This window comes from Lepisma saccharinum, chromosome 1, assembly GCF_977018435.1.
Source record: "Lepisma saccharinum chromosome 1, izLepSacc3.1, whole genome shotgun sequence".
Taxonomy (NCBI): domain Eukaryota; kingdom Metazoa; phylum Arthropoda; class Insecta; order Zygentoma; family Lepismatidae; genus Lepisma; species Lepisma saccharinum.
Window position 1 is genome coordinate 207,590,964 of NC_139229.1, and position 15,854 is coordinate 207,606,817.

Below are 15,854 nucleotides of genomic sequence, written 5' to 3' on the forward strand. Positions count from 1 at the left end.
ACATTGCACTACAATGCCAGGAGTCCAGGGTTCAAATCCTGGCCCAGGCATGGATGTTTGAGAGTGTCCATTTACCATTTTATCTTATCAGTCATCCCCATCTTTGCAAATTGGCCAAAAGTGGCACAAGAAGTAAAGTAAATAAAGCAAATGAATCAGTCAAAACTTCTACATTGTATGTTGAATATTCATACAAACTGAAATGTTTAAATGAAGAAGCTGGTGGTGTTTTCGTAATATGTTTTCAGGATGAGGTAAAGGAGGTTTTCAAGAGCCTAGGTAAAGAGTAGAAACCTATGGCTTTTCCTCTATATCAGATGGACTCACAAACTTCCCATGTAACGTACGAAGGTGACGAAGAAGATTGCTTTTCACATTAAATCCTTTGTAGCAAACATCACATTCGTAAGGGCGCTCACCCGTGTGTGTGCGAGAATGTATTTGGAGCGAAGCACGAGAAGTAAACCTTTTGCTGCAAACTTCACAAATGTGGGTTCTGTCGGATCTCCTCTCGTCAGGATGAGTGCGGAGATGCTGCACCCATCCACTGGCTGTTGGAAATGTCTCTTCACACAGCTCACACGTCAATGGAGTGTAATCACCATCGCAAAATTCTATTTCCTGAAATGGATTATTTCCAGTCTTTAATGTTGAAAGTCACAGTTTAAAATGACAGTAGAATAGAGATTAGCATGTAACAAGATAGCAATATTTTTACCGCACATCATCTATACCAACTGTATTTTCCAGCCTTCTGTATGAAGTCTGCTATTGTGAAAGACAATTTTGTTTGTAAATAATAAAAAGACGTCTGAGGTATCTAGATACCGTAAGAATGACACTCAAAAGCTCAGAATTTATGATAGTTATCATGGTCACGGTGTTAGCAACAACCTAGATCTTTTGTCTACCATCTTGAGATTCTCCCAAATTTGTCCAGTTATTTTCCTTTGGGAACTATATTAAATGTGGAAAAATAATGGATAGGTGTATCCATAGAAAGAGTACAGACAAAGAAAAACATGTTACATTGACCTGTGAACATATTCTGATCATTTGACGTATCCATGCAATGTTTTTCTTTACATGAACCTTCACCCATCAATTCTTTACCTGGCAATTTCTCTACATGTTAGGGACTTTTCTAAAGGTCCAAAATAGAAGAGAATGTACAAAAATTATGTCTGTAATAAAAGTTGAAATTTATAACTATTGCTATGTGGTAAAGGAATTCACAATCAACAGGGCTGATTTTGTGTGTGTGTGTGTGTGTGTGAGAGAGAGAGAGAGAGAGAATAGTGATTGTGACAAGTTCCTTCTTCACTTCCTATACTAAGAGGAATAAAGGGTGATGTTACCATTCAGCAAGAAGGCCATATTTTTAACTCTCTCTCACTCTCTCTCTCTTTGTGTGCGTGCATGCACGCACGGTGTTTCCATGACCTTGATTCAAACTTACATCTCGATATGTGCACCATTAGTAGCATGACAGATGTCCAACTTATATTCAAGCTCCATGCATGTGTTGTGTCACATTCCGGATTTGACGTCATAGATCAGGAAGATTACTAACTCGTGTTTGGTACACTGGAGACTACAAGGACATTACTCCATTTGATTTATTTTTCTATGGGGTTTTGTAAAGTCTCAAGTGGTCACTCGAGATCATCACCTTCCTGATCTACGAGGGTGGACTGAAAAGTAATGCTTTTTTTTTTTTTGACGCTGTAAAGACATTTTGGATTTTGAGCAACCATGCTTTGTTCTCTTCAAACTTTCCCCCTTCTCCATTCCAAATTTCAAACTTCTATCACCAGGGGATGTGTGACAAAGAACTTCTTGAGAGTTGAGAGTTCTTCAGCAGGGGTTTCCATTGTGAGCATGAACAGCCCAACATCATACAGTACTGACGTTACACATTCATTGCCATAAAAAGCCTTCATTCTCTGATGAATGTCAATTGGGGGACACATTTTCTGCAGTTAGAAACTCAGTCACCACACACAGTTTCAGGTGCACCGACATAGTATGGTTACATGCCGCCATTTTCCTCGCTCTAGTTCAGCAACCCCTGGTGATAGAAGTTTGAAACTTGGAATGGAGAAGGGGGAAAGTCTGAAGAGTACAATGCATGGTTGCTCCAAGTACAAAATGTCTTTACACCATCAAAAACAAATAGCAGGCATTACTTTTCAGACCACCCTCGTACAACCTCGCATTTGTGCTGAAATCCGGAATGTGATGCCAGTAATGCTGCACAACACATGGACGGAGCTTGAATATAGGTCGGACATCTGTCATACTACTAATGAGGCACAAACTGATATGTATTAGGTGCTTAAAAAAACGTTTTGAGTTACTCTATAGATAGGGAAAAACTACGGAAATCTCTTAATAAACTGAAAAGTTATTAATTTTTTTTATTATACTTTTAAGCTGGACACCCTGTATATATATGAAGAAAGATAAATAGGAACCACTTACTGGTTTTATGGTCATGATAGTTGGTGTATCGTATGCAGTATCCGATGATAGATCTTCAGTTTGAATGTTCACTTCATCCTCTATCCATTCTACTGGCTCTTCTTTCACTTGTAATAGCATCTCTGAGTCCCCATCAGAACAACTTTCAGGCTATAGATGAAAATAAATATATCCAATATTAATTCTATGAATGTTGGTGATAATGGTTGACTGATTGAGTTGGTATTTTTAGTCCACTTTATGCACAGTAAAGCTAATCGGGCTGGACCTACAGTTTAAAGTGAGATCCGAACCACTGTGTCATGTGCCTTTACTGGGTATCGAACCTGGGACCCCTTGATTACAAGGCGACGATGTTGGTGATAATGGTTCTTCATTATCATACAATGTAAGTTTGACATTATTCATTGTCTTGTGCTTCTACTTTCTTATATTTATTTAACACGATGTTTTCAGAAAGCACCTCTCGTCTTGTCGCAGGTGAACAATTTCCATCACCAGATTTGTAGTAAAATCTCAGAGGTGTCATGGATTCGATCCCTACCACTCGAAATAGAAATTTGTCACCTGAACATGAGAGGTATTCTCTCAAAATGCAGTGTTAAAATAGAAGAACTAGACAATGGGGTCAGAATCCACTTTCCCTTTTTTTGTTTGCTTTACTTGAAAAAATAGGTCAGTATAATTGAATAGGTGAGAGAAAGAAGGTAAAGATTCCACATTTTGGTCATTTTGAACTGAGATAGCCATTTTATTATTTTACCTGAGCTGCATCAACTGACCGAGATAGCAAACGTTCTCCATCTGAGCACGTAGTAGTGTAGTGTAGTCAGTAGGAAATATTGAGGGGAAATATGGTGGCCTACACTGTTTAAGAAGAGCACTAAAAGCTTGCAAAGCAGAGAGTGTTTCAAATTAGCAAGTACATGCATCTCGTATACAAAGAAGAAAAAAGATACGTGACAGCACATGAGTTTATAGACTGAAGCATTCAAGCAAAGGCAGTGAAATTGTGCTTCTACAGGGTGATCGGAAAGTCCCCAAACCCAAACTTCAATTTTTTTTTTCGCCGGTCGTTATTATGATAATGTCAAAATTTCTGTGGAAGCTGGTTTGCGAGGGTCTTGGCTGTACACGACACAAGAGATGGCGCTGGGGAGTGGCACTAGCAGTCATGGCGAGGAAATGAACTACGAGCAATGCTGGTAACAAAATAATCAGGTAAACCAAACCAACAGTTAACCTAAACTGTGACCCCACAAGAAAAAATCGGGTGTTGTTAAATCAGGTGATCTTGCCGGCCAAAGCCCTGATGAAATCAGGCGGTCATCAAAAAATTCACGCAGAACTGCCATGGTGGCATTGGACGTATGGCATGTTGCCCCATCTTGTTGCAACCACACATCTCGTTCATCGGCATACAAAAGCGCGATAAACTGCTGTATAATGTCCTGGTACACAATAGAATGCACTCGGTTTTCGAAAAAAAATCCTCCTCCACCGACAAAGTCATCCTTGCAACTGGCGTGATTATTTTGTTACCAGCACAGCTCGTAGTTCATTTCCTCGCCACGACTGCTAGCGCCACTCCCCAGCGCCATCTCTTGTGTCGTGTACAGCCAAGACCCTCGCAAACCAGCTTCCACAGAAATTTTGACATTATCATAATAACGACCGGCGAAAAAAATAATTGAAGTTTGGGTTCGGGGACTTTTCGATCACCCTGTATTACTAATGCTTATGGTAGGAAAGTTTCAATAATATAAAGACCTGGCTAAAATTGTGCATTATGTACAAGATGACTGTGGAGAGTTGTATGACAGCATTTTATCATGGCCTACATCCATGCAGTCTGCAACGTTCTGATAGTGTGCTGAAAAGTGGATATACCTGATAGATAAATAAACTCAACAAGGAAGCATTAGATCCACAAACTAGGTGGTGGAGTATTTTTAATAGCAGTCTGCCCTATGTTGTTTTATAAGTATACAAAATGCAAATTACTTTGTTACAAGAAATTGGAATTTCTTCAACATTAATAATTGTTGAAGTCTCCTTAGATATTTTTAGGTGTAAAAACCTTACTAGTATAAACTACGGAGACAAGTTATAAAATAATCTTGCCTAAGCTAAGACTCGAACCTGCGAAGTTCATTGATGAGGTCGAAAGTAGACCACTTAAGGAAATTTTAAAGCCATACTAACACGTAATATCAAATTCCGAGGGAACTCACCTTTGAATCATTCTTGGCAGTATTGTTTTGTATTGTATCCAGTTCGTATTGTTCTGGAACAGTGGATTGCAGTTTCAGAGACTTTACAGTCCTAGTTTCTTCACACACCATACTTTTCACATTAGTGGAACTGCTAGTCCTTTCGCTTTGCTCAGAAGATGAAGAAGCCCTTCTTTTGTGGCCAGTTTCCACCTGAACTACTCTTATGGCTTGATTTGCCAGTGCATTCTGGGTAGCTTCCGCTGGAGCTGATTGGGGAAGGACAATTGGAATAGCTTGGTGAGGAGACTGTCCACTTTTTCTAGCTGCAGCAGAAGCTTTCACTTGTTCAACAAATGAACTCAGATGGAAATTCTCATTGGACTTTTGGTCTCTGCATAATCCTTTGATCTGCAATGTATCTCCTGCTTGAAGAACACCATACAAATGTTCTTGTGGTACATCAACAACTCCTTTGTACATGAACTCCAGAAGGAACTGTAACACTTTATACTTTATGTCATGTGGCAGGATAAGAATGGGATTGGAGCCAGGATTTTGTGTTAGTAAATGGTGGAAGTATGGGCTGCATGCTGATAGGACTAAGCGATGTGCCTTGATGGATCTACCCCCTGCAGCAATAGTCACATCAGCGAATGCTTCAGAAGCAAATAATGACATGATAACATCGTGAAAATTAGACTGAAACCCATGCCACTTCAGCTGGAAGTTTTCTTCAGCTGTAGCCATCAGTTTGGAATTTCAAAAGAGCTGCAAAACAAGTAAAATGTTGTATTCATTGTTACATTAATCATAAGCAAGACATTAACAAATTAATGAGAAATAACTTTGCACATTGTTTATGAAATTCTTACATTAGAATTAGATAAACAATAAATTGTTCATGCCCTTACATTACTTTTCTAGCTACAAAACACACAAGGTGTCCATAAATCATGTACATGACACATTTGTCTTGCGTTTGTCCCCCTCGACCATATCCACACCTAAAGACCGATTCTATTCTATTGGTCAAGGCACCAAGACCATGTTATGTATAGGTAAAGGATTGCAGAGGTTCAACCTTTGGTCACCTAAAGATACTATAATTTTCATTTATTAATAATCAGTTTACAGTTAGAAAACAATACAGCTGATTATAAACTCCTCTTCCATTTTTGTGAAAAACATGAACCAATAGAATGACACCAGTGGCATAGCGACCGCCCCTATAATGGGGCCAGGGGGGGGGAGGGATACAGTGTTCTCTCTTTGCTGCTGAAATCTTGTATAATAACAGAATTCAACAGGTAGTGACGCTTATAAAAAAAAACGAATTTTCGAAACAGATGTGGGCATAGGCGCCAACTCCATGGGACTTGGGGGGCTTGAGCCCCCGCCCCCAATGTTATCAATGTGGGGGCAGAGCTCCCCAAATAATTTTGCTTGAGAGAATTTAATGGATTATTTTGCTTCTCTTGTAAAGTTTACTCTGAATTGTGCCATATGAACTTAACTTTAAATACACATTTGAAATGTTCTAGACCATCAACTTTGGGGGCTGAGACCGCTAAACCATCAACTTTGGGGGGGCTATGACCAGAGACAGCAAAACACATGACTTATTACTATATACTAAGTATAGATCTGTTTTGGGCTCCGTGGTAGCAGATATAAAAGTCGGGAATATTTTGCTATTATGGTTGATGAAACTTGTGACATATCCATCCGTGAATAATTGACATTTTGCATTCGAACTGTAAATTAAAATTTTAATTTAATATTTTTGAGGAATTCATGGGCTTTTACGAGATTCTGAACATTGAGGCCAAAACTTAAAAAGGGAGGGAGTGGGTTATTCATTATTTTGTTTCAGTGATCAAGAGCCAAGATTGACAAGTCGGCGCCCCTGGATGTGGGTCAACAATGACAATTCGAACTCTAAATTCTTTTCAGTTGAGTGCTGAGTAGAAAGACACACTCTTGTTTACCATCAGTGAACTACAAGTTATATATACAAGGGTCGTTCAAGGTTGACCGGGATTTTCATACGTAAAAAATCTATGAATAGCCGGATCATGATGAAACGTGCGGTTGACGTAATGTATTCCTTCGCGAGTAACTAGCGCCCGGCATGACGTATTTCGCGCATGCGCAGCAGTTGCAGCGAACATGGCGGCAAGCAGTGAGTCTGTGGCTGTGGAGCAGCGGTGTGTAATCAAATTTCTCGTGAAGGAGAAAGTGAAACCAGCTGAGATTTTCAGACGATTGCAAGCACAGTATGGTGAACAAACGATGTCGCGGACAAGAGTGTACGAATGGTGTGAGCAGTTTCGCGAAGGACGGGAGCTGGTGACAAATGAAGCGCATGGATACATTCGCCCGACTGACGTCACACCAGTGAATATCGCATGTGTTGAGCAAATTATTCTTGAGAACCGGCGAGTAACAGTGCGGGATATTGCTGCCGAGGTGAATATCAGTGTCGGGAGTGTTGAGACAATCATTCACGACCACTTACGCTTCCGCAAAATCTGTGCAAGGTGGGTTCCCCGCCAGCTGACATTCGATCAGAAGTGGACACGCAGGACGGTCTGTGAACAGCTTCTGAATCGGTTTCGAGCAGAAGGTGATGAATTGTTGCAATCCATCATCACGTGTGATGAAACATGGTTGCACAATTCTACCCCAGAGACCAAAAGACGCAGCATGGAGTGGCGGCATAAAGGTTCCCCGCCCCCCAAGAAAAGCAAAACGCAGAAGTCCGCTGGAAAGATCATGGCAAGTGTTTTCTGGGACATGAAGGGCGTTATCCATGTGGATTTTCTGGACAAAGGGAGCACGATTAATGCCCAGTATTACTCCACATTGTTGAGTGGTGCTGTACGAAAGTCCATTCGCAAGAAAAGACCTGGGATGTTGTCTGGAAATGTCATTCTTCTCCATGACAATGCCCGCCCTCACACGGCCAATGTGACAACAACAACTCTGGCCGACATGCGCTGGGAAGTTCTGCCCCATCCCCCCTACAGTCCGGATTTAGCCCCCAGTGATTATCATTTGTTTGCACCCCTTAAAGACCATCTGGGAGGGAAGAAATTCACGACAGACGAAGCACTGCGGAGCGATGTCCTCCAGTGGCTACGACAACAACCAAGTTCTTTCTACGCCAAAGGAATTCGGGAGCTGCCAGAACGATGGCAACGGTGCCTCGGCGCGCACGGAGAATACTTTGAAAAACTGACATATTTTGGTGTTTCTTCTGCTACCTATTTCCTCTGCAGAAATAAAAGTCCCGGTCAACCTTGAACGACCCTTGTATATATCAACAAGCACTACGGATATTTTCATGAAACTGTCATTATTATTATTTTTTAATATGTGGGCGAGTTGGTTCCCATCGTAAGGCAATGTTTGTGATAATCAGCAGGGGCATACTGGCTCAGAGGGGCCTGGGTAACTTGTCATGTGGGTTCTCTCTAAATTGCTGAATTAACTGCACCACTGCGATTAAGTAAAATATAACATTTCCAATTTCCTCTTCATTCATATAATCCTGATTTAGTTTCTAAGTCGATAACTAAAAATGGGGAGGCATGATGGAGCATACATTGGGATAAAAGTTCATTTTTTCTTCGTTATGTCTGCGGATGGGGTAGGGGCGAGAGTAACTATCGTTTGTCCGACAACTCCTCTGGCATCATCAAGGGCCCCGGACATGTTACTTGCATTGTGGGGTGCAGAAAACTGCACTACACCACTGAATCCAAACCGCTATGTGCATCCACCAGATATCGAACCTAGTACCATTTTATTTCAAAGCACTGATGCTACCACTATGTCTGCAAAATTGTCCGGCATTGCTATTCGCTAATGTGATTCTTGAAAATCTGAACGTACGGCCCACCCACAGTCGTCGTGAAGCTCTACCAGTCCACCTAAAACCCTTGGTTTCCTTTGTTTCGGAGATTACTAAATCCGAGCTGTACACAAGTTCTGTATCTAAACTTCAGGAACTTGAGAATTATATTAAGGATTCTGTTGTGTGTGCAATGATCTACAGCTATGTTGTATGGTGTCTTTCGTACAACGAAAGCATGCTGGGAACAGTGCAGGTGGTCATATTGAAGTTTCAGAATAAAAGAAACACCTGAATAATAATGAACTATTAATTTGCAAATAAATGACATGTAGGCTAAGGAATGAAATCCGATATAATCAATTTTGGAGGGCACAAGAAAAGAATGTGTGTGTTCCTTGCAACACTGGCACACACCGTGTAACGCAGATGCAATTAAATGTTATGTCGGGTTGTCAGCATACAGACGGCAAAACGGCCTTTTTTTTAACGTTTCTAGCACCCAAGCGACATACCAACATCAAAAATGTTACTGAGATAATTTGTTTGTTTACAGTATGTAACATTGTTATTCGTACACATAGAATTTCAGAGGAAAAAATGTCACATCTGCGAGTAAATATAATCATTTTCATAGGTACTTGGAAATTAATGTTAATGAAGGTTTCACCAATAAATGTCAATAAAAATGTATGTTCAAAGTGTATAAACAGAGCATATAATTTGAGTGAAAAGAGAAAAACACGCTGTTTCATGCAACATTCTTATTCGTACAGGCAAGAGTTTCAATCTTCCTCGCATACAGCGCCACCGCTATTCGGGCGATTTCGTGCAGTTTGCAACTTCGTTAACAAGTTTGAACATGCAGGCGCGCTCCCCGTCAAGCGGAATGCTGGCGTAGGTATTGTTGTAGGCTTATCGTCTATCTATCAGCGTGTTCGAAATGGGCAAGGTGAAGGAACTTAGTTCCGATCTGAAGGATGTTATTACGTATATGTCCTCCACATGTTTTCGCGTTCCGCGAGCGTCATTTTAATGACACCCTGTGTGTAAAATATACGCATTTTACATATAGACTACAATTAAAGACATAGATCCCCATTAGATGGTCCGACACAGGAAATCCACGTATTAACCTCATTACTTATTATAAATAAAGATTACGCGTCCATCTGCTCCCCACTAACATTATTTTGTCTTCTTCATAGGAACACCCTCGCCGCAATTAACATCGGCTCTTGTGGAGCTTAGGCGTTCGTGTCATGGGGAACGTACTCTTAGAAAAATATTTTGGGAGTATAAGGAAGGCACCGAAATATCAACCCCACTTTCACGTAGTGCACCCTGGACTGCATTTTGTAGACTAGCGAGGCTCTGGCGGCTGGACCCTCAGCCTCTGTGTCCATCTATTTCATCTTATCACCATTCATCCTCCCTCATCTTCGCAATTAGCCAAAAGTGGCAGAAAAGCGAAGTAAATAGCAAGAATCTTTTCTGGGTCGCTCTTCAGCCACTCTATGGGGGATGTTCGTGGGTAAACAAAAAAAAATCGATCAGAAAATTCGATTATCGAAGGCGGGAACAGGAGTTCCGGTTTGACCAAATTCCCAATGTAAACAAGTGGGATAAATATTATCTTGGGGTTGGAGCTTATTTTGTTACAAAATATTGCATACAGAATGTATAATTTGAACATCTTAAGCAATATATAAAAATAAAGGTATCTGGAAAAGTTGGGAAGTTCCCGGATCCTTTCGATGAAGATTTTTATTGAACAATACTAATCTTTTCCAAGACAATGTTCATCTACTCTCTCTCTCTCTCTCCCCCCCCCCTCTCTCTCTCTCTCTCTCTCTCTCTCTCTCTCTCTCTCTCTCTCTCTCTCTCTCTCTATCTATGTAAATATATGCGATAGAAACTTTCTCTTATTGAACAAGAAAGTTCGTTCGCTTATAAATTAACATTTTTTATTAGAAAATAAGTATAATATTATATACTTAAAGCTAAAACGAAGATCAAATATACCAACGCAAAACGAAAAATATATTCTACATAATAAAGTGCACATTTTATTTCTCATAATAAAACCACAAATTATTTTTTACAAAAAAACGTGTATTTTAAGTAAGTAGATAGTAATTGTACCTTTGAGCACTACCCTGATTTTTCGACCCCTCAGAAAATCGCATCGAAACCTCAAAAACTCACTTTCTCTCCACGTTCCGCGCCTCATTTATTGCGCTGACGATGTTTCACGGCGCAGAAAAGCCGTGATGAGTAAATTCACTTTCTCATCCTTGAAGGATGAATGCACCTTATCGTAATTTTTTTCTAAGTCCCGGCCAAATGTTTATATATCGCGAGCTTTGTAAACCTCTCGCGAACGATGTGATATTTCTGCCACACACACACATATGCGCGCGCCTCTCATTATTTCCGTATTGTGACGCAAGCAAACAAACAAAATAATAATTGTTTTTTTTTTAGGATTCCTGGCCCCTATAACCTCGCCAGGGTGCGTGGTGGCGGCGAAATCGTCACGAGTTTAGATTTGTATTGCGAATGTTGCCAGAAATTCAATCAACGTTGTTCGTTCTCGATGCTGGAATCTTACGTAGATTATTCCATGAAAAATAAATTAATACTCCTGTGCGAAGCCCCCAAAGCATTCACGCAATTTTTGATGTTTGCGTGGATGGCGACGCTCAATCGAACGAATCTTTCGATCCCCGTAGAGAAATTGTGTTTTATCGCTCAATGTAATATTTTTATTACGGACCAAACGCTTTTTCAAACCGATCCAAAAAATTTTCTGCCAAAAAATGTTCGAAAATATCGAATGTCGCTCGAGAGTGGTGCAGAAAAATTGAAATCGATTTTCGATTCGATGAAAACATCACCCTACACATTAACCATCCCCGAACTTGCACGGCAACAACCCGAAACAATTTCGTCCGAGAGATGCAAATTGTTTTCGCACAACGTACGAAGCATCTTGCAAGCGTTTCCCAAATTCTCGTCGTGCAACGATGCAATTTTGGAGGCGGTGATATGTGCGGGTGACGCGGCCACGAACGTTCGTGGCGGCTTCGAAACACATCACTTGCTTTTTCTGCTCCCGAAACCTGCATATTGGAACGATTTCGCAAATTTCGCTCGCAAGTTTTGTCTTTCTTGCAAGCGTGTGCTCGATTGGGAAACAACGTTATTTTTTCGAAGGCGCAAGAAATAATCGCCGTACTGCCCATGCTACCCGCTTCCGCAGCGGACGACCCCACCTCGGAAACCCCGCCGCCGCAACAAACAACGACAACTCCCCGAACCCATTCAGCTCGCATCCGCTTCCACCCTAAGCGGATCTATTTTTTTCCGCCTCCACGGTCATGAATGAAGAATCCACCACATCCCCCGATAACAATCGAATCAGAAGCGGATGCGGCGGAAGCGAGCACAGCAGCATCTTCCGCTTTGGAAATTTATCTATCCACATTATGCTCGACAACAAAAAGCTGCATTGTTGCACGTGGAATTTTTCAACCTTTTCGCGTATTATTTTTATGGAATCACAAGCACGAAACGAAGCGTCCACCGTTTCGTTTCAGGCATGGTTGAGTTTTGTGCTGGTTCTCGCAGAGCGGGGTCGCCCGTTTCACACACCACCCCTGACGGGGCGTGGAAGAGGCCGAGGAAATGATCGACAACATGCATGGGTGGAACTGTCAACGCCCGTTCATTGCTATTTGTCCCCCACAGGATATTGTGCGCATCGAAAAGTCTTTTGTTGAAAAAAAAAAAAGTATAGCATTGTTCGTTTGTACCACATGCATGAGTGAATCGGTCAACGGGGTTTATTGCTAGGACATTGACTATAGCGCTCATTGTGTTTTCACCAATAGGGGTCGCGTGGGGTGGGGGTCCTATATAACGTACCAGTTTCTCCTTTTGTACATCATTATCATAGTGAACGTCAATCGTGGCAGTTCACTATTCTTAATTGTTTGTCTGGCAGTATACATATATATCATCGTGGAAGTTTTAGTGAGCTACAAGTTTTTTTGAAGTCTCTCTATCTCTCTTGAAAGGTAAGTTGTTTTTTTTTCATGATATATTTATATTTTGTTTTGCGTCTGACACACACATATTCAGAGGAGTCATAAAAATTGACACACATACATGTCGCATATTTTTTACCTCCTACAACAGTGCACACACACACACACACACACATACTGTTCGCGTCTAATATATATATATGCACTTGTGGAAGGAAAAAATGTCTAGCATTTTTCAACTTTTTTTTCCTTCTGTTTCAGTGCGCTTTCCCCTACCACCACCACAACCCCCCCAAAAAATTTCTCTGTATATATAAATAACAGAGAAAAAATGGAACCGCAACCAGGTCCCTCCGGTCTTTGCGGTAAAATGACGACATGTCGCAACTGTGGAAAATTAATTTCTAAACCTAATATTGCTAGGCATTTGAAAAAATGTCGTCTACCGGAACATGGTGTCGTCCCCCCGGCAAAAAAATCTCGCATTGATGCGCATGAAGGCGGTGCTTTGAATAAAAGTGCACGCATCATGATGTATAAATCTGGAAGTGACGAAAAATGTGACTCGAGCACCTTCCTCGACAATGTGAAATCTCTGGTAGTTGATCAATTACGGGATTGTCTCGTTAATGTTGCAATTAAAATTCATCTCGTCTTGACCCTGCTGTATGAGAAAGTTGTCTCGTCCGAGTCAAGCACTTTCAGCTTTTACGTAGGGTGTGAAGGCTTACACGATGACAATAACGAGGATCTTGACGAGATAGTGACACGGCTATTTGAGCACCTGACACAAAAACAAGAAGACTTTGAAGGTCGCGGAAGTGGATGGAGTCTTTGCGGTCGCAGCCACATGTTAGAGCTTCGAGTCTGCAATTTCAAACCGTTACGCAGCACACAAAAAAACAAACAAAAAAAAAAGCAAAATGCAGTGTTGAACATAGAAAGTAATGATGCGAAGAGTTTCTTATGGTCTGTCATCGCCGCATTACACCCAGCTAATAATAACCCCCAACGTCTGTACAATTACAGACGATACGAGAGGAAATACAAGAATGTCATGAGAGGAATTTCCTATCCTGTGCCCCTGAATAAGATCAATCAATTTGAAAAAACTATAGAGAGGAAAAAGGAGAAGATCTCGATATTTCTGTGTTTGGGGTTGACGATTGCGACAACATTCGTGTGTTAAGACCTGCTAGAAGCCAGAATAATGTAATTCGACTCTTGCTTGTAGATGGCCGTTACAGTTTGATACGGAATTTTTCTCGATTACTCGGAAGACAGATGAGCAAGCATCACGATAAGATCGAAATTTGCGATCGATGCTTGAGAATTTTTCGCGTGGGAAAGAAGATGAGAGAACAGCACAAGTGTTTTGGCTCCGTGAATGCAGAACCCGAAGATGTCATGCCGGAACCCGGAACCAAAATGAAATTTCAGAAACACCAGGCTCTTCTCCACCATCCCGCTGTCCTTTATGCCGACTTTGAAAGCTTCCAAGTTCCCATGACGTCTTGCGACCCTGATCCCTCTACCTCAAGCACAATGCAAATTTTTCACCACGAGCCTTGCAGATTCTCCATCTACGGAGAAAAATTAAATGATGTCATATTGTATTGCGGACCTGATGCGGCAAAACATTTTGTTAAGAAGATAGCGGAATGCGCAAGAGAACTTGCACCCAGCCTGAAAGGTTCTTACGTTTCTCCACCTGCTCTGACGACGGAACAACAGCGGAGACATGACACGGCGACAAGATGCGCGGAGTGTAACCAGGCTTTCACCCCCGAAAATCACAAGGTCGTACACCATGACAATCAGAATGGATTATTCCTGAGCACCATCTGTAATTCGTGCAATCTTAAAATTAAGGAGTCGCATTTCGTTGCCGTGTTTCTGCATTACACGGAAAAATACGATACGCATCTGTTCGTCAAAGAGTTGTACAACATAACTTCTCGAATCAGCATCATTCCGAGAACGAGCGAGAAGTATATTGCGGTGAGAGTGTGGATCCCTCTCGAAGAAGGAGGAAGTGTGGAAGTTAGAATCCTGGACTCTTACAATTTCCTGTCCTCCAGCCTCGCCACCCTTGCATCTCAACTTGGCGACGAAGATCTTGTGGCCACCAAGCAAAAATGTTTTTCGGGGAGGGATGAGAATTTGAATCTGTTGCGTCGCAAGGGCCTCTACCCCTACGAGTACGTCAACGATTTCGACAAATTTGACGAGACGGAACTTCCACCCCGGGAGGCATTTTATTCTCATCTCACGGAGGACGTCTGTTCCGAAGAGGACTACGAACACGCTCGTAGTGTCTGGACGGCCTTCAATTGCCAAACTTTTCGTGATTATCACGATCTCTATCTGAAATTAGACGTGACACTTCTCATGGACATTTTCGAGTCGTTTCGCAAGAGATGCATCTCGATCTACAAGTTGGATCCTGCGTATTTCTTCACGACGCCGGGATTGACTTGGGAATCGATGATGAAATACACCAACGTGGAACTGGGGCTCATCGCAGAGAAGGAACAGTATGTCTTCATGAAGAGTGCGATACGCGGTGGCATCGTCCAATGTCCCCGGCGCCATGCTCAGGCAAATAATCCTCATACGCCTGGTTACGATGCATCGAAGCCCAACACCTACATCGTCTACTGGGATGTCAACAACTTGTATGGCGATTCCATGTCCCAGTGTCTTCCCATCGGTGACTACGTGTGTATGACCGAAGAGGAACTCTCCTGCGAGGATTTTCTCAACTGGAGCGAAGATAACGAATGGGGCTGTTTCTTGGAAGTGGATCTCGATTATCCCGAAACGCTTCACGAGAAACATCACGGATTGGCCCTGGCCCCCACCAAAGAGAAGCCACCTGGAGGATCGGAGCCAAAACTAATACTAAGCATGGAGAACAAGAGGAATTACATTCTGCACTACCGACTCCTCCAATTTTACGTGAGTCACGGCTTGCAGCTGAAGAAAGTACATAGAGGATTAAAGTTCCGACAGAGCAAGTGGCTGGAACCCTACATAGCCGAGAACACGCAACGCAGAGCGCAATCAACATCGCCTGCAGACAAGGATCTGTACAAACTATTCAATAACGCCATCTACGGCAAGACGATGGAGAACGTGCGTAATTACATCGACGCAACGTTGGTCACGGACGAAAAGAAATTCGAGAAAATTGTCGCGTCCCCCTACTTCAAAAACTTCACCATTTTCGACGAGAATCTAGTA

The 15,854-nt window shown here is 41.8% G+C and overlaps 1 protein-coding gene across 1 annotated transcript in view; it reads right to left on the bottom strand.

The window, feature by feature from the left end:
- LOC145991463 (uncharacterized) overlaps nt 1–15,854 on the bottom strand; it is a 36,798-nt gene continuing 20,944 nt past the window's right edge. Inside the window, exons 2-4 of the mRNA XM_083127471.1 lie at nt 4,719–5,468; nt 2,485–2,634; nt 1–621 (exon numbers count right to left, since the gene is read on the bottom strand). Coding sequence (XP_082983597.1) covers nt 295–621; nt 2,485–2,634; nt 4,719–5,447 — 1,206 coding nt within the window. The 5' untranslated portion in view covers nt 5,448–5,468 and the 3' untranslated portion in view covers nt 1–294. The remainder of the gene's footprint in view (nt 622–2,484; nt 2,635–4,718; nt 5,469–15,854) is intronic.